Below are 18,385 nucleotides of genomic sequence, written 5' to 3' on the forward strand. Positions count from 1 at the left end.
ACTTTGTTGACAGAGCTTTAACTCTTGCAAACCTAGAAATGTGTGATGGAAGGGAGAGAAATTTTATCAGTTAGAAATAGAGGAAGATAAGACTTACATGCATTAAATGATCATAGGGTAATTATGAACTACTAATGAACTTCTAGAAAAAAGATAAATTTCATGCTAGTACCTATCATGTGATGAATTTTCATACTGACAAGCAAATATTACTTTTGCCTTTACACAAGGCAGCGATGAACCATCACGTGAAATACTAGATAAAGTTCTGATCACTCATGACCAAGTAAAACAAATTCATTAAAAAGGTCTTCCAGATAGACCGGTGAAAGAGTGTCCTATGACAGAAGACCAAAGGAGTTGCACTTTTTTACTCCAGCAAAATGAATGGTGATATATAATTGCATTCTATGAATATATTCAGAAGTAAATACTAGGAGATATTAGAGATGACAGGGTAGGTAAAAGAATAAACAGCTAAAATTTGGACAGGAATAAATTTAGACTTGAAATCAGAAGACTTCTTACAAGCAGAAGTGTGAAATTCTGAAACAGCTTCCAATAGCAGTTGTGGGGTAAAATATCTAGCTGTCTTTATGCCGGCATTTGATAAGGTTAAAAGCAGGATTGCAACACAGTGGGTGGAGTTAGTGGCCTCAACATAGGGATCAAGTGTTATTTTAGAGGCTCTAAAGTATCCTGCCCTGGTCTTCAGCTGCTCTTCCAGAAGAGCATGGGTTTCCCATAGCTTTTGTGCCATATTGTGCAGATGTAATGGATAACCAAGATCACACCTATGTTTAGTTCCTTGAACTATGCTTTCTGTCATGCTGTAGACGCAGGGCATGTCTTAGGGTCACAGGAGGCTTTTCACAGACCTACATTACAATTTATATATGGTTCTGTGGTAAAAGAATATGATTTTAGATAATACAGGTTATGTCCATGGCTCATTGAACATCAATCAGCTGCCCCTCAGCAGTTTCTAGGTAGAGTTTAAGTTGTGCTTTAATCTATTTAGACAGAAATGTCTCAAACAATGGCCTTTCTGCCCTAGTGAGATCAGACAGGAAGACTAGCAGAGATACTTGAGACACCTCAGGGTGTTGATAAAATACTAATAATTCTTAACTCCAGTTTATTCCCATATTTTTGACTCATTTATGGTAGTGTGCAATCTCTAAAGCACTGTGAGAATGCCAACAAATTCAAACAACTTCATTAAATATTTAGTCCAAAGGGAGTCAGAGAAGAAAATTATACATAAAATTGGTTGTTTTTATAAGTCACTTGCACTGAACTTATGACCCAAGACTGTAAATACATAACAAATGTTGACCTGAGAATTAGACAACTCCAGTGAGACAAGAAGCAACTCTGCATCATGCTATTTTGAGTGCTGTACAGTTCCACGGCTAAATCAGACAAATTGCTACAGATGAGTTAGTGCCTAAGTCCTTTTTTCATTCTCAGTTCTCAGTTACCAATGCCTAATAAGGACAAAAAGACCTCCTGAGAGAAGTTTTTCTATTTGAGCAGTAACAGAGCATTGTCAGAAATTATAAGTAAAGGAGGTAATTTTTTTCACAATAAATACCTGTATGGTCAATTTAGCTGTTCTATTAAGGAGACCATGTCTGGAAACTGAACTGTGTGTTGTAGTTAATCATCCTTAAAGGGGGAAATAATCTTTCGGCAATTAGAATGCTGAAAGACCTAGTGCACTTTAATAACCACCTTCTCTCCCTAGCCCTGCACAGCTAAGTGCTGCTTGTTCTTAGTTTATAAATTAGGACAAAATTGCATGAAAGTTAAACCACATACAGCAAGCACTTTTCATTTATGTCAAACGTCTACACCTTACAAATGAAACCTGGACCTGCATAACAAGGCAAAAGAAAATTTTAATAATTCACACGTACATTCATGCATGATTAAAAGATTTGAAAAGAATTTAAAAATACTTTGTGATTAGTGTTTGTTAGCTTTGATAACAACTCTTTAGTTTTATTTTATTTTTTTTAGCTTCTCTTTTGATCTCAGAATATTGCAGCTGAGCATGGCTGGCCTTTGTAAGATCAGTCTGGATCTGACTGTCTCATTGCTCATCCTTACAAACTTTCCATGGGATACAAATATTTCAGCAAGCAGAGTAGGAGCCATTCTTTCACTGACAGTTTTAAAGGCCTGCATATAAAGTTGGATTGGACTTCAATGAGTGAAAGTTCATAACCTAACTTTTCATGATTTACCCACTTTTATGACATAATTAAGAGAGTTTATTGTAATCTGAATTTATGTAGTTAAAAATGAACTCATCTGTTGAACACTTGTAATAAAAAAAAAGGCATAACTGTCACTTTTTACAATGAAAAAATGTAAAGCAATTTTTGTTGCAGACTTACTGAGCTCAGACAGCAAATTAAAGTACAGGTATATTTTACTGGCTATAAAACTCCTTATGAACCTAGTGCTGCCAAAGTTTTAATACCAGCTTGTGAACATCTATTCCACTTCTAAATCCTCTGAGCTTACAGTAGGTTTGATATTTCTTTCCACAAATCTTATCTGTGATAGGATGCCTGAATTTGGCAATAACAGCCTTAAAATATGCAATTGCATAGTAACGTGGGCCAGGAGCTTTGTTTCTGTCTACCTGAGGATGGACATGAAATGAAGATAAATACTTGTTCCTTTTCTGACCATGTAATGGGAATATGAGCCTCACCAGTGCCAAAATGCTTTGGGCTGTGCTGGCAACAATGTGGGTATCAGTAAGAGATTAATGCACAGAAATTGCACAACACCTGTTACTCACCAAAGTACACTAAAAACCACTGGTGCAGAAGACTCTTACTCCCACCCAGCAGCTGCACAATTGTATGTACAGAAATCTTCAGAGGGATTAATGGCAAAGAGATATGTGAACTCCAAACCCTAACTACTCAGGGACATCATAAAAGAACTCAAGCATAAAGAAAGAGGCTAATTTAATGGCATTACTTGAGGATGTCAAAAACTTACCTTTTTGTTTGAGATAAATAGGACTCTGGACTGACTGACCTGCCTTGGGTCAATGAGCAAAGCAGATGGAGCTGCTGGCTCTTTCAGTTGAGGGCAGGGAACAAGCTGGGAAAAGAGATGCAGGGCAGTTGCTACTGTATTTGGAGAATGGGACAGAAGGACTCAGCAGGACAGTGGCCAAACACTGCTTCCATTTGTTTGTTTGCTTTGTAGGAGGGCTAGGAAAAGCGCATGGACATCCACAAGCTGCTGCTGTTACAGCTGTGAAGAAAGTGGAACCTTATGGATACATCTCCTAACACTCCAGAAATTAGATCCTTTCACAGTCTCTCTTATTCAGCTCTAACCCGCCCAAGTTTATGGCAGCATACCCTGAGGTCTGAACCTGAAAAAACAGCAGACCTAGTATCTGTACAGAATGAGCCTGCAATCAAAGTGTTGGTATGGATTCAAGAGATAAAGGTAACTAGGGAAGAGTGTGATGAACAAACTAAAATTCTGTATTCTGTATGAAACAACTAGAGTAAATGTACCGCTTGTTGCCAGGATTTGAAATTGAGATTTTTAGCTTAGGGACTATCTTCTCCCTTCTTTAATAAATGGAGCTAATGGATAGATCTTTCTCAGTACAAGTAGTTTTTCAAAGCACTGTGTGCACAGTAACAGAGGAGTGGCTTTCCCTATCCTCTGCTAAATACTTTGTGTAGTCATTAACATGAGAGCAGAGTAAGAATAAAACCTCTGAACAGGATCACAGTTTTGAATCTAGATTCACTTCATGTAAGTCTTGCTGACTGTGTAAAGTTAAAAAGCAGTAGAGAATCGTCAGATTTAATGGTTTTATATAGGATCTAGCTAAAGCAAGGTTTTGTTACTTCAGACAAATGCTTATTATTGTCCTTTGCACAGGTGTAAGAATGGGTACTTTCTTGTTTCATGAACAAAATAAAGTCTGAAGAAATGAAAGCAAGTATTGTGCTGCGAAAATAGAAATTTATGTTCTCTCATTTTCAGCTGTTCTTTTAAGTATAAAATAAAACACAACATGCCTGAAATTTTATATGCAGGGTATAACCTGCCTTGTGATAGAAACTGTGAACATCTGATTTGAAGCAAGAAAGGACTATCCAGAAAAGGATCTTAACTGAGCTAAAATGATTATGCTTTGCTCTGTTAATTGATTAACAAGACCTGTACCTCACTGGATCCTTACACAGAAAACACAACAACTTTTCTTTAATGAATATAATCTTCCTACAAGTATTTGCTGAAATGTTACCATGAAATCAGGCCTTGAAGAAACAGAACGACTAACTGATTTGAGACACACTGAATATATTTAGCCACATTAACTGTATTGATGACTGAGAATTCCTGGTAAACCTTCAGTCCAACTGCACAAGAAATTGTACTCATGCCTTCCCAATCTAAGTACTGCAGAGAATACTAATATTAGGTTATGACATAGTAACAGCAAGTTAATATTGAACTTGGGAACTTACTCAACATAATAAGTGCCATAAATGGGATCATCAATTTTCTCCCAGCCATATGGAAGCTCTGAAAAACAAAGAGTTATCTCTCTCAGTAAATGCAGTACAGAATGCTAAGATTTCTAATAATGAAAGAGTAGATCTTTGCTGGGTGTTAAGGGAAACAACTGTATAGTGAAGTTAGATACAGTGATCAAAGCAAATGCCAAATTTTAGACACATACCATGGCAGCCACAACTAATACTAACTTGAAAATTGGCATGCAAACACAGATCTCAGTCTCTAGAACAATACATTTCTAGTTGAACTGCTTTATTGTTCCAACAGCTGTGCCAGCCAACAACAGTAGTATATCTTGTATGATATCACTGCCAAAGGAAGTGAGGTTATTCTATTTTCCCAAATAGGTACATAACATTTAGTTGTGTTTGACTAATAAAAAGCTCTCCAGATAAAAAGAAAAGTTAAAAAAAAGTTTATATTGCTTACTCCATTTTATTTTAGTCTTTGCATTAAGGTGGGGAAAATAATTATAACTTATATTTCTAAATATGTACATTGCTTTCTGGGGTCTTCTTTTTTTCCAAAAGGATCTTAGAAAGTAGGTCTAAAAGGAACCAAAGGGGTTTGCCTCCTATCACTGAAGTATAATAAATATATCTAGAATGTCCCTGAGTGGTTTGTCTTACTTGTCTTACTGTGATGGCAATTCCGTGGCCTCCAAAGACATCCTGTTCTAAAGCATAGTTATATACCAGGAAAATATATCTATGTATTCACGCCTAAAATTAAATCATTTTGTGCTCTCTTCAGTGGATCTGAAGAACAATTGATAATTGTCCTATTTTAAATAGCCTCATTAGCTTCACTTTCTTTTGACTTTTACCCATTCCTTTCACCTTTTTGTGTAAGTCATCTTTTCTAAAAAAAAATATTCTGTTTCTTTCCCCTGGGATCTCTACACTGCCCTCTTGTTCATAGACTGCATATTGCAATAATGTAATACTAAAAATAACACTGAGTACAAGAACTTACAGTTATTATCATTGTCAAGACACTTCCCAGCCACTAAGTAATTAATCTTCTCAACACTTTGATGAGAAGGTTAAAATAAATCTCTGTCTATTCATCATATAGGTAGGACAGCAATGCTGCACAAATTAAAAACAAAAATTGAGGTTACCTATGTTATAAATTTAATTTACACATTGAAACACCTGATGATTAGGTGTCTTGCCCAGTACTTCGAGCCAGACTGCCCAAGCTAGGCATCAGTACCTCTCCATAGTCAGTCAATGGAAAAAGTTAAGATGCACAAATGCATTATCAGCTTGTGGAGCAGGGGTTATAAACAATATTGCTTTTTTCTAGGTGTGATTCTCCACTGCTCTCCTGCAAAATCAGGGTCTCCCTCTTGTTCAGTATTTCTCATGGTCCCATATATCTTGTACTCCTGGCTGTACAGTGGTACATTAATCTCTTATCATGTGGATATACAAGTTCAAACTTTCTCAAGCTACAGCAAAACTACAACCTGTATCTCAGGTTTCATGGGCAAATGGTCTAAACACCAGGCTACTGTGAAAAATGGGGCACCATAACCCCCAGCTGTGCTATTAGTCACCTACCACAACTGTGCTCAACTCAGTGCTATGAGCACATGCTTGTCATGGTCAGAGCACACCCACAGGTTGAGTCCTTGGGATGGACTTGAGACACAGTGGAGAGATGTCTACATGCTACCTCCTGATGGAGCTTTGGCAGAAGATGAGCATCTAACTCCCCAGTCTCATGCCAGACTCCCCAGGTTGGGCACGCCTGGCTGTAAGCCTGATGTAGATCACCCATGAGGCTAATAAGTTTGACATATCTTTAAGGTCAGGAGGTGCTAGACAGCAAATTTTTTTATTTGCTCATGGATGTAGGTGCCTAAGCCTAATAGGCTAGGTATTAGCCTATAGACTATTACAGGCTATAATTTAGGTGTAGGCACCTGTATTATATGTATCAATTTAGGCAGAATTTAGTTTTTCTAAATCTCCAAGTACTGAAAAAAGACAGAGCATTGGAGCCAGGAACATACCTCCTCTTCCAACAGCTTTCACACTCACTGCATTGAAATTACACTGATCCAAAATTAGGATTTAGTGATAGAGTGAGTTTATATTTTACATGCTTTATGTGCCTGCTTTACATGGGAGTATGAATCAAAATAAGATATTGTGGCACCTTCTGGCCTTAAAAGTAATTAAATTTACAAACATCATCTCCTGTACAGAAATAGAGAAAAATTTTAAAACATTCTAGGTATTAAAAAATAAAATTTTAAATACATTAATTGCATGATACTGAAAATCAATCTGTACATGTACATGCACACTTATATACATGCACACATATATATCCATGTACATCCATCAATATGTATTATATTACTACTCACACTGAACACTTAAAAGTTATCATACCACCAACAGAACTTCATCTTTTGTTTAAGAGGCACCACATAGGCGTGACGAGTCTCTCAGCTGACACAAATAAAGACAGTACAAACCTCAGTGCCTGATGAGATGACTTTGATGGAGGCTTTGATTCACAAAAGGATGCGCATTCACATCATGCACAGGTATTGAATTCTGTGCAGTTAAAGACTATGTCACAATATACAGGGAGTGGTACTGAGATTCTGTAAGGAAATTTGATTCTGGAATACCTTGTCTCAGAATTTTTTTCCTTTGCAAACCTAGTTATACTTTTAAAGTAACTTTTTGGAGACAGTGTGAATACAGAATTAGATGGAACAGAACTAACACAACTCATACTGAGCAATGCCATTAAACTCGCCATTAAGAAGAGCTCCTGGATGATTTGAACTTTTTTTCAGTGATGATGTAAGTAGGTAATTATTGATATGAGATAAAATGAAAATGGGAAAATAAAGCCTGAGTGACAATAGGAAAATTAAAAAGGTAAAAAACAATGCAAGAAGCAGCTTTATCTCTGCTTGTTACATCTTCTTTAAATGCAACTAAAATAGCAAACACTGATCTTTTCTTGAGTGAACCTGCTTAGACTGCTACTGCCTTCATGTCACACTGCCCTTAGAAGAGGTTGCTGCTCAGTTCACTCCAATACTGCAATGAAAGATACAACCCTCTGCCAAAGATAGGACAGATAGGAACTCCAGAAATTTGTAACTTAGAGCTCAAGGATTTTCTTAATTCGATACTCAACTTTTCCCATTATTCTCCGAATATTGTGAGCATTCAAGTCTTCACAAAGTAAATCAGCACAAATCTGCACTGTGAATTGGAACAATGTTTTATGTTTTCATCGAGGTTATTTTATTATTGTAAATTCATAGGCCTAAATACATTTATTAATACATATTTAAACCAGTCACAGAATCACAGAATGGCTGAGGTTAGCAGGGACCTCTGGAGATCATCTGGTCCAATCCCCCTGCTCAAGCAAGGTCAGCTCGAGTAGGTTGCTCAGGGCTGTGTCCAGTCAGGTTTTGAATATCTCCAAGGATGGAGACTCCACAACCTATCTGGGCAACCTGTTCCAGTGTTCCACCATGCTCACAGTACAGAAGTTTTTTTCTTATGTTTAAACAGAATTTCTTGTATTTCAGTTTGTGCCCATTGCCTCCTGTCCTGTTACTGGGCACCACTGAGAGGACTCTGGTTCCATCTTTACACCCTCCATTCAGATATTTTTACATGTTGATAAGATCGCCCTGGAGCCTTCTCTTCTCCAGGCTGAATAGTCTCAGCTCTCTCAGCCTCGCCCTGTATGAGAGATGCTCCAGTCCCTTCATCATGTTTGTGGCCCTTTGCTGGACTTGCTCCAAAATGTCCATGTCTCATACTGGGGATCCCAGCGCTGGACCCAGCACTCCAGATGCGGCCTCACCAGGGCTGAGCAGGGCAAGGATCACCTCCCTTGACCTGCTGGCAACACTCCTGGGCTTAATGTGGCCCAGGAGGCTGTTGACCTGCTTTGCCGCAAGGGCACACTGCTGGCTCGTATTCAAGTTGTAGAGCATTAGAATATCCTGGCATCACTCTTTCCAGAACTTTAGTAAAATCTGTAAGAGATTGATAATAGAAAGTCCTACACAGGTTCCCACAGAATCCTGGGCATCCTGAGACAAGACTATGGGATGCAGGTTCATAAATATTCAGAAAGAAAGCTGCTGATACACACACAAATCCTATACTACCCCTGCAGTAGGTTTCATTCCCAGGGCATGCATGATAAATAAGTCTCCTCTTCATAATTTGCTATTAAAAAATCAATGTTTTTACCTGTCTATATGACATGGAATAAATACAAAGTATTTGTCTTAATATTATAGGCACATTTTAACATAATCTTGCAAGGTTTTCTTCATCTAATTAAATTCCTTATACAATGCTGCTTTCATATCTGGCCATCTAAAATTACAGTCCCTTAAAGAAGAAGTGAGGCAGGTACCAATAAATTTCATGCATATTTAAAAATACACTCTAAAACACACGTAGACACACACAAACGCACAAATGCATGTGTCCCTTTCCAAAAGTGTATTAGTTTTTTCAAACTATAGAATAAAAAAAATAAAGAAGATGTTTTGCTTGAATTCAAAGGTATATACTATTTTTCTGTAAATATATATTTTGAAGTATAGGGATACAGTGGATATGTTTTGTGTTATATAGTTATGAAAATCTGAAATAATTTGAAGATTTACTATTAACCTATTTTCCTAAAGTAATGATGCATAACTGTATTTATGAACTGGCACAACTATTGAGAATGCAAATGGCAAATCCCATTTTCTAGTGTAAAAGTCTGTAAAAATTTAATGAAATGGACGTACTACGGAGAACCCATTTTAAATGCTTGGATTGAACCACTAATTATCTAACATCACAAAATAGTCATGGATTCAGAAGAAAAGAAATACAAAAATTACCTTTGAGCACCATAACAGGTATAAGCTCCATGTAAGGGTATGCTCTAATTTCATTTTTTCATTTGAGATGCAGCCTGTAAACTATGTTAATTAAAATTCTATGTTGACCAGTAAAATGGGATTGCTAGAGCACAAAACCCAAGCTGCCTTCTGAAGTATGGAAGATAAGGTTAGCAGAGTTTAGTTTAGTATAGAGCTTCTGTTAGAAGCATCTTCTGCTACATTTGCTTTAAGTAGCACTGTGATTATTTTTCATGGCATTAAATAGTAGCATCTATTCCATTTTTCACTATTGAACTGAAAAATTACAGGACAGAAATACTTTAATGCTTCATAAAACAGAAAGCTATGCATTTGCCAAATTAGCGGTGAGGGCACTACAGTTTCTCTTTTTCGGTCCACTGTGCCTGGTGATGATCACTAACGATGGAAGTGACTAGTAAACCTTTATAAAAATTGTTATAAAACACACACAAAGGAGACTACTGTTTGCCACCATGTTTAAACTGGGAAAGAATCTATAAATTATAGCATCCTCTGGTATTCATTTGGTAGCGCTGGCATAGACTGTTCATGTAGAATTTTTGCAACAAACGGCTTTGCAGTTATGTCTGAAATCTTCATTTGTATGAGCTAAACTATCATTCATGCCTTTACAGTTCTATTGATTCCAGAAGAATTTCTCTGTATAGCCAGGAGAAAATTTAATCTCCTGTCCTTCATTTTTAATCTTCAATATCTGACATTGCATTCGCACAGATCTCCTCACATTGTCCAGTGTAGGGCTTGTTCAGGAATATTTGTAAAATTACCATTTAAAAATCTGTAATAGTTCATGCACGTTTGGCAATGCTGATACCATGAGTGGATGGAAAGGCACTGAATAATCTGTATAATGTGTATATGTGCTCCAAATCTCACATTTCATGCTTTACCCTTTACCAGAGAAGCAGCATCTAGTTAACACGGCAACAGTCATCCAAAAAAAGATAAAAAGATGCATGTTTAATGTTAAGACACTTTGCTCAATATGCTTCTGGGTAAGCCTTTAAATGCAGAAGGAATTGCATTTCTAAGAGATAATCACCCAATAGTAACAAAGCCTCTGGTATTTTCAAAGAAGAAAAAAAAGAAAGAGAGAAAGAAAGGAAAGATTAATTTGAATTCAAGCAGGTCATTTTAATAATCAATGGCAGTGCCTTCTCACTGCAGCCTGCTTATGCTAATGGTCCAGATGCTTTTATTCTGCTTTCAGAAAGCTGTTGTGTTTCAGAATGATTTTTGACAGTGCCACTTCACCTTCCCTAGGGAGGGAGCAAGGAGTACATTTTGGCTCTTGATGTGCCAAGATGATGAAAATATATTACCAAAAGCAAGATTCATTTTTCTGAAGTTTATGTAGTATAACTGTATTCAGACCAGAGAGAGCCACAAAGTCTCTAAAGGTTTCAGAACAACAGCCGACATTGCGTCACCACCGTACTGACTGGCTGGAAAGACGAGAGCATATTTCTTGAATTGGCTGTAGTTGAAATATTTGTATAGTACAAAAGAATATAGTACAAGAGAGAAAAAGAACATATAACGCCTTCTATTACTGAAAATGTTGTTGATAAGGACGTGGAAGATAATTTTTGAGAAGAACTCTGCTAGTGAAAAAGTTATCCCTATAATGCTGTCAAAGTCAGTATGAGCTTGGGTCACCTGCCATGTTAACACCCAGGCACAGATTAGGAATCCTTTTCTAACCTATATATGAGATCTCATGAAAATATCACATCTTTCTTTTACAACTGTGTTTGTTTTCTACCTTCTCTTTTCTTTTTCCCTGTTCCAGATTCAGTTTTTGCCTTTACATGTCAGCTACCTTGCATAGAAAAGTATCACATGGGTTGGATTAAAGTTTATAAAAAACAGTGCAGGTCTGCAGTCCACGGCAGCTGTGCACTGTTCCAGTTTCTTTAAGAGACACCATCTTTGTAAATATTTATCTGCAAGGCTAAACCAGAGGAGCTCACTCCATAGCTTACATAAAATACCTTGCCTGCAAGGTATTTGGTGCGGCAAACAGATGAGCAGGGGAGGGATGCTGCCCGCAGTGCGCTGTGCTGCTGTCCCAGGAGCAAGAGAGCTGGAGACAGCCAGTGTGAGCGCTCCCAGCAGAATACACATCCACATCGCCTGTGTGGTATGTGAAACAGATACAGGAGTTGTGCTGCTGCCATTTGTGAAAACTTCTGTTACAGGTTGCCATAGGAAAAAAAGAAGATAACATTGCTGACTGAAAGCCAATGTTTAACCTACTATCCACACAGCAGCGTGAGGTGTGGTAGGCCACCGAGCTGCACAACATCTGGGAGCACCATAAAAACCAACCAAAGAAAAAAATCAGTATTTACATGCTCTAGTCAAATCCTTTATACTACCTTAACAGAAGATGGAAGGAAATAAACTAGATTAAAAAATTAGAAGCTAAGTTGTTTACTGTCTCAGTGAAAACCACCACAAACACAAGGAGGACAACCCCAACCTTCATAGAGAAAACAACTTCAATCTTCATGACTTAGAATACCTGAAAAACTCAGGAAGTGTACCAGTTCCAAGCCAAGCCACGTAAGCTCATTTGTAATTAAACTCATGTTCTCCAACTGCCATTCTCATATCAGCAAATTTCACACAGTCATCATTGTTTATGTTCTATCTGTAATCACAAACCATTCACGTGCAATTTATTCTCATGAATAAAATGACGTTATGCATAATTTTCTTCTTGCACAATGGAAACAAATGTCTAGTAACATTCAGATCTGATAAATGCATCTACTTCCTCCTATGCAGCTTATTGTGACACATTACATCCTTAATTATGCAGAACATAGACTACTAAATATTACTATCAATTCAATTATACTTTCTCCCAGCATTGTTACCATGTGAAATATTGCCAGGGGTAGGGATATTTTGTAACATTAACTGTACTTGATCCTTCTGAGGTGCAGACCTGTGTAACATCTATCAAGTTTTGCATTAGTACCGTGTAAAAGTACCAAATTAAACTGAATTACTGAATTGTAACTATCAAAGAGGAGTTCATAAAGGACTTGTTACCTCTTAATGCAAATAAAAATTAGAAAAATGCAATTAAAAAGAAGTTAGGGGAAAAACTACTCTATATGTTGAACATTTAGTTAGATTATTGTAGAAAGTCTCTGAGATGGCTCCCTTAATAAAGTCTGAATAAGTAACTCCATTCTCAACAGTTTACTGGACAATAGCTGAAGCTGGTCAGAGTACTCTCAATGGAACTTTTCAAGAGAAAGCTTAGAGTTTATACTAAGATCCCAAACAAAATATTGCTTTCAGTATATATAAAAATAACAGATTTAAGGAAAGGAGAAATACTCACTGAAAAATATTTATTATTCAAGCTTAAACTTTTTTTATCAAATCACGCTATTTTTTTCTCTTGTCCTCTGTCCTTACTCCTACGTTATTTATCATGGATACTTGGTTTGTATTACAGAACATTTGTTGAGAGAGAAGCTCAAAACAACTGTTGGTCTCAATTCCCACTGCAGTGACTTTTGTTTTGCTGGAAAAATCAAGGCCACTAGGAAACACTTGAAAAATTCCACTTTTTAGCTACAAGTGCTTGCCTAGGAGACTGGTTATACATTTATCCAAGCTTCTGTAGAATAATTATACAGTGATGTTACTTAGCTTCCAAGAATAGTTTGGGATCATTTTCTCAATGTTACATTAATTACATGATATCACATTTTTAATATAACAAAGGTTGTATCTAAATGTAGTCACTGAACCCCTGAGCCTCGCAGCTCCTAGCTTTAAACTAGCTAACGTGATGACTGCTAGGAGCGAAGTCACTTCAGCACGAATTGTGGTGCCGTACGCAAGCCTGTCAGGGCAGCTCAGTGTACACCTCAGCGGTTACTCCCGTGGCATGCCAAGGAACTGCGACCGCTTTGCCAGCTGGTCCCAAGTTCAGACATGCTCATAAAAGATACTGACACAGGCACACTTATTTTACCAACGGGAAAGGAGTCCCAAGCGCATCAGCTCTACACTGCATTACCAATTTGTATTCCTGAAGCTCAGCAGATTTGCTGTATTCCATGTAATGTTCCACTGTGGAAGATTCTGCCTTTGTAACTGATTTTATTAACAGGGCTTTTTAATGCTGTATTCTTTAGACTTTGAAGAAAGCAGACTGAAAAGAAACATTCTTTTTGATCTTTTGGATGTTCCAATCTTCCAAAGCTTGTATTTCATTACTGACTGTATCTATTCAGCCTTGTTATGAATCAATGTTTCCGTCTAGTAACTGTCTGATTTTATGAAGTTAGAATTTTCTTCTTATATTTGCCTTTCAACCTCTTTCTTTATTTATTTTCTTTGCCATTAAAATGTTTAAAAACATAGTCATGAGTTTATGGAGTTACTGAATTTATTGTTATTATACAGCCTAAAAGCCTTTTGTTTGGTTAGTGACCTAAAAAGCTCCATAAAAAATATATAGCTACTAATAGCGCAGGTTAGACCTCATGGGAGGCAGCTGGATGTTCTGCTACTAATGCCTCCATTTTACAGATAAGCTTTAACTTATTGAAGTTAGCTGTTCACCTTCTACCTTCTGGTATAACAACAAAAAGCTAATTATTCTGTAAAAAAACAAAATGACACATTTTAACCTTATTTTCAGTGCCAAGCTTTACTAAAGGGGAATCAGGATTACCCTCAGCCTCTCCTCACAGGGCAAGTGCTCCTGCCCCCAATCATCTTAGTGGCCTTCCGCTGAACTAGCTCCAGTTTATTGACCCAGTCGACCCAGTCCCTGTTGGGAGTTCCAAAACCGGACTGTATTATGGATGTGGTCTAATGAGTCAATTCTCAACCTATCATTGCAAGGTTTTCTTCCTTCCCAAGTGCAGGACATTGCATTTGCCCTTGCTGAATTTCATAGGGTTCTTTTTGGCCCATTCCTCCATCCTGCCTAGGTCCCTCTGAATGGCAGTCATGCCCTCAAGTAGGTAGTCCTGCCTCAAAAGTTGACTGTTCCCCCCAATTTGGGGTCATCTGAAGACTTGACCTCATCACCTCCTTCAGATTGTTGATATAGATAGATGTCAAACAGGACAGGTCCCATGACAAACCCCTGTGGTACCCCACTGGTCAAGAGCATCCTGGTCAAGTACAGTGCTTTAACTACTACTCTCTAAGCCCCACTACCCAACCAGTTACATACCTAAGTAGTTTTATCTGCCCATCCAGATTGTAACGTTCTAACTTGGACACATGAATATTGCCAGACACACTGTGTCGAAGAACCTTGCTAAAGTCAAGGTAAATGACATCCACTGTTCCCTCCTTGTCCACAAACATAGTTATTTTAAGGCAATCAGGTTGGTCAGGCACGATTTACAGAAGGTAAACCCACGCTGGCTGTTCCCAGTCACCACTTTCTCCTTCACGTGCCCAGAAACGTGTTCCCAGAGGACTCGCTTCATGATTTTCCCAGGGTCTGGGGTTAGGCTGACTGATCTGTTGACCCAGGTTTTTGACTTCTTCTGAAAATGGGTGACTTGCTTTTCTCCAGTCATCAGGAACCTCCACTGATCTCTTTGACCTTTCAAAGATATTAGACAACAGTCCTGGACAACAGCCAGCTTTCTTGCACCCTTGGGTGCAGTCATGGACTTGTGTGGGCCAAGTACTCCCAAGTAAACCCAGACTTGAGCCTCATCCACTGCTGGTAGTACCTCTCCTTCTTGAACCCTTGCACTAAGCACAGAGGTCTGGGAGACCTTCCCAGTGAAGACTGAGGCAAAGAAGGCTTTGGGTATCTCAGCCTTACCTGTGTTTGCTGTCCCTAAATCACTCATCCTATTCAGCAATGGTCCCACATTTTCCTTGCTCAGCCTCTTACTCCTAAGGTAGCAGCAGAAACTTCTCCTGCTGCCTTTGACATTCCCTGTAAGCCTCAACTCCAGCTGAGCTTTGGCTTTCTTGATACCAATCCTATATGCCTGGGTAATGTTCTGAGTTCCTCCTTTGCAGCCTGTCCCTACTTCCACCTGCCATATCTTGCCTTTTTGCATTGAAGGTTCATCATGAGCATAGCTGCTTAGCAAAGCTGGTCTCCTGAAATGCATGTTGTCATTGGGATGGACTGTTCTTGCACTTGGAGAATGCTGTCCTTAAAGACCTGCTGCCAGGGAGCAGCAGGACCATGGCTGCTCCCCAAGTGAGGACAGGCTAGGAGTGACCCCAGCACAGGCAGTACCCTCACTGACAGGCACAGTCCCACAGGGTCTGACCAGGGCAGGCAGAGAGAGGTACTGGCAAATAGGTCCACAATGGCGATGCAATAGGTCCAGATGCTTCAGAAATAGGGCTGGAGAGAAAACTACAATGTACATCTAAGGCATCCATCCAGGACAGAAGACCACAGACAGGCACACCTACAACATAGCTCAGGCAGGGATTGAAGGCCCAGGCCTAAGCTTACATAGAGCCCCTGGGCCCATGGGCAGAGAGGGCTGGGTGGAGGTCCCACGTGAGGCTGGTCAGGGCAATTAAGGCTAACAAGTACTCTCAGGGCCCTGACACCTGCCAGTTTCCTGAGCTCCTTTGCCCTTCAGACCTGCCTCCCATGGAACCTCACCTGCCAGTTCTTTGGATAAGCTGAAGTCTGCTCTCCTGAAGTCCAGGGTCTGCACATTCCTTTTTTTCTTCTTCAACCCCCACAGGGTCTTGAACTCCTCTATTTCATGGTCACCCCAGCCAAGGCTACCACCAATTATCACATCCCTTACTAGTTATTCTGTTAGTGAATGGCAGATGCAGGTGTGTCTCCCCCCTGGTTGGCCCATCCAGTACCTGTAGTGAGAAGTCATCCCTGAGACTCACCAGAACTCTCCTTGACTGCTTGTGTCCTGTTATGTTGCCTGTCTAGCAAATGTCAGGGAAGGTAAAGTCCCCCATGAGAACCAGAGGCTTCCTTGAGTTGTTTAAAGAAGGCTTTGTCCACTTCCTTAGCCTGATCAGGAGTCTGTAACAATCTCCCATCACAATGTCACCCTTACCAGCCTTTCTTCTGATCACAGAATCACAGAATCGCTGAGGTCAGAAGGGACCTCTGGAGATCATCTAGTCCAACCCTCCTGCTCAAGCAGGGTCACCTAGAGCACATTGCACAGGATCGCGTCCAGGAGGGTTTTGAATATCTCCAGAGAAGGAGACTCCACAACCTCTCTGGGCAACCTGTGCCAGTGCTCTGTCACCCTCACAGTGAAAAAGTTTTTCCTCATGTTCAGATGGAATTGTCTGTGTTTCAGTTTGTGCCCGTTGCCTCGCGTCCTATCGCTGGACGCCACTGAAAAGAGTCTGGCCCCATCCTCTTGACACCCTCCCTTCAGATACTTGTACACGTTGATAAGATCCCCTCTCAGCCTTCTCTTCTCTAGGCTAAACAGGCCCAGCTCTCTCAGCCTTTTCTCATAAGAGAGATGCTCCAGTCCCCTAATCATCTTTGTAGCCCTTCGCTGGACTTGCTCCAGTAGTGCCACATCCCTCTTGYACTGGGGAGCCCAGAACTGGACGCAGTACTCCAGATGTGGCCTCACCAGGGCTGAGTAGAGGGGGAGGATCACCTCCCTCGACCTGCTGGCAACACTCTTCCTGATGCACCCCAGGATACCATTGGCCTTCTTGGCCACAAGGGCACATTGCTGCCTCATGCTTAACTTGGTGTCCACCAGCACTCCCAGGTCCTTCTCCGCAGAACTGCTTTCCAGCAGGTCAGCCCCCAACCTGTACTGGTGCATGGGGTTATTCCTCCCTAGGTGCAGGACCCTGCACTTGCCTTTGTTGAACTTCATGAGGTCCTGACCTATAGGCTCTCCACCAGCCAGTCATCCATCCCATAGGAGAGTTCCATTTATCCAAGCTGCTCCTTCACACAGAGGGCAGACCCCTTGTCTTCCCTGACTGTCTTTCCTGGTCAAACAGGTTATTTCACCTTGTTCATGACTGATTTTTAAAATAATCACATTAAACTTTTATTAAAAAAAACTTTTATTAAAAATTCAGTCAACTTTAGAAAACATTTGTTTCATGACTTCATTTGTCTCACTGGGTCTTGAGAGTCTCTAGTCAATGTTTCAAAATAAAGCACACAGCATAATGGTTTCTATTTCTTTGTTTTCCTGCCTTGTTACTACACCAAACGGTAATTATCTGATTTTATCTGACAGGCCAGTGAGTCAAATAAGGTAGCCGTATTATAAAAAGAGATGAGAAAATATAACATCCATAGAGATAATGAATAAAACAACCAGCTAAGAATTTTGTATGCTTACAATCAACTGATTATCTGTGGGTGGTCAACAAATAACGAGTTCTCCTGCCCAGACTGTAAAATTGCACAGGTGCATTACTGATTTGTGGTGAGCGACAACAACCTCAGAAGCATTAGATACTGGCATTGGATGGAAAGGTCAGAGCAGATTAAATAAACTACTGCTCTGATCCAGTACAACACTTCTTTCTTTTCTGTATTTTATTTCCAAGTGGCCAATGAAGTTATATGCAATCAGACTGAAGAATCTTCTGCAAAGCACTTCCTACATGACTTGTTTCCATGACTACCATACTTTTTAATAATATGTTTTCACAGTTCTGAATAGTAGCTGTATGTAGGTAATGCAAATGCATTAGTTGTTTAAATAGTTTTTGATGAAATAGATAAATCAATGCAACTGATTAGAGAGATTACATTGCACCACTGAAAATTTAGGTTAACATTTGAGAAGCTAAGGCAGTAGTTCTTGATTTACCCTAGTGGAAATAAGATTAGAATCTAGTCTTATCTCTTCAGTGGCTTCA

The 18,385-nt window shown here is 39.3% G+C and overlaps 1 protein-coding gene across 1 annotated transcript in view; it reads right to left on the minus strand.

Annotated features, from left to right (window-relative positions):
- The window catches only part of MAGI2 (membrane associated guanylate kinase, WW and PDZ domain containing 2), a 307,050-nt gene that overhangs the window by 153,296 nt on the left and 135,369 nt on the right, over positions 1–18,385 (minus strand). Inside the window, exon 6 of the mRNA XM_026067739.1 lies at positions 4,527–4,584. Coding sequence (XP_025923524.1) covers positions 4,527–4,584 — 58 coding nt within the window. The remainder of the gene's footprint in view (positions 1–4,526; positions 4,585–18,385) is intronic.

The sequence above is a fragment of the Apteryx rowi genome, unplaced genomic scaffold (genome assembly GCF_003343035.1).
Source record: "Apteryx rowi isolate R43461 unplaced genomic scaffold, aptRow1 scaffold_261, whole genome shotgun sequence".
Lineage (NCBI taxonomy): Eukaryota > Metazoa > Chordata > Aves > Apterygiformes > Apterygidae > Apteryx > Apteryx rowi.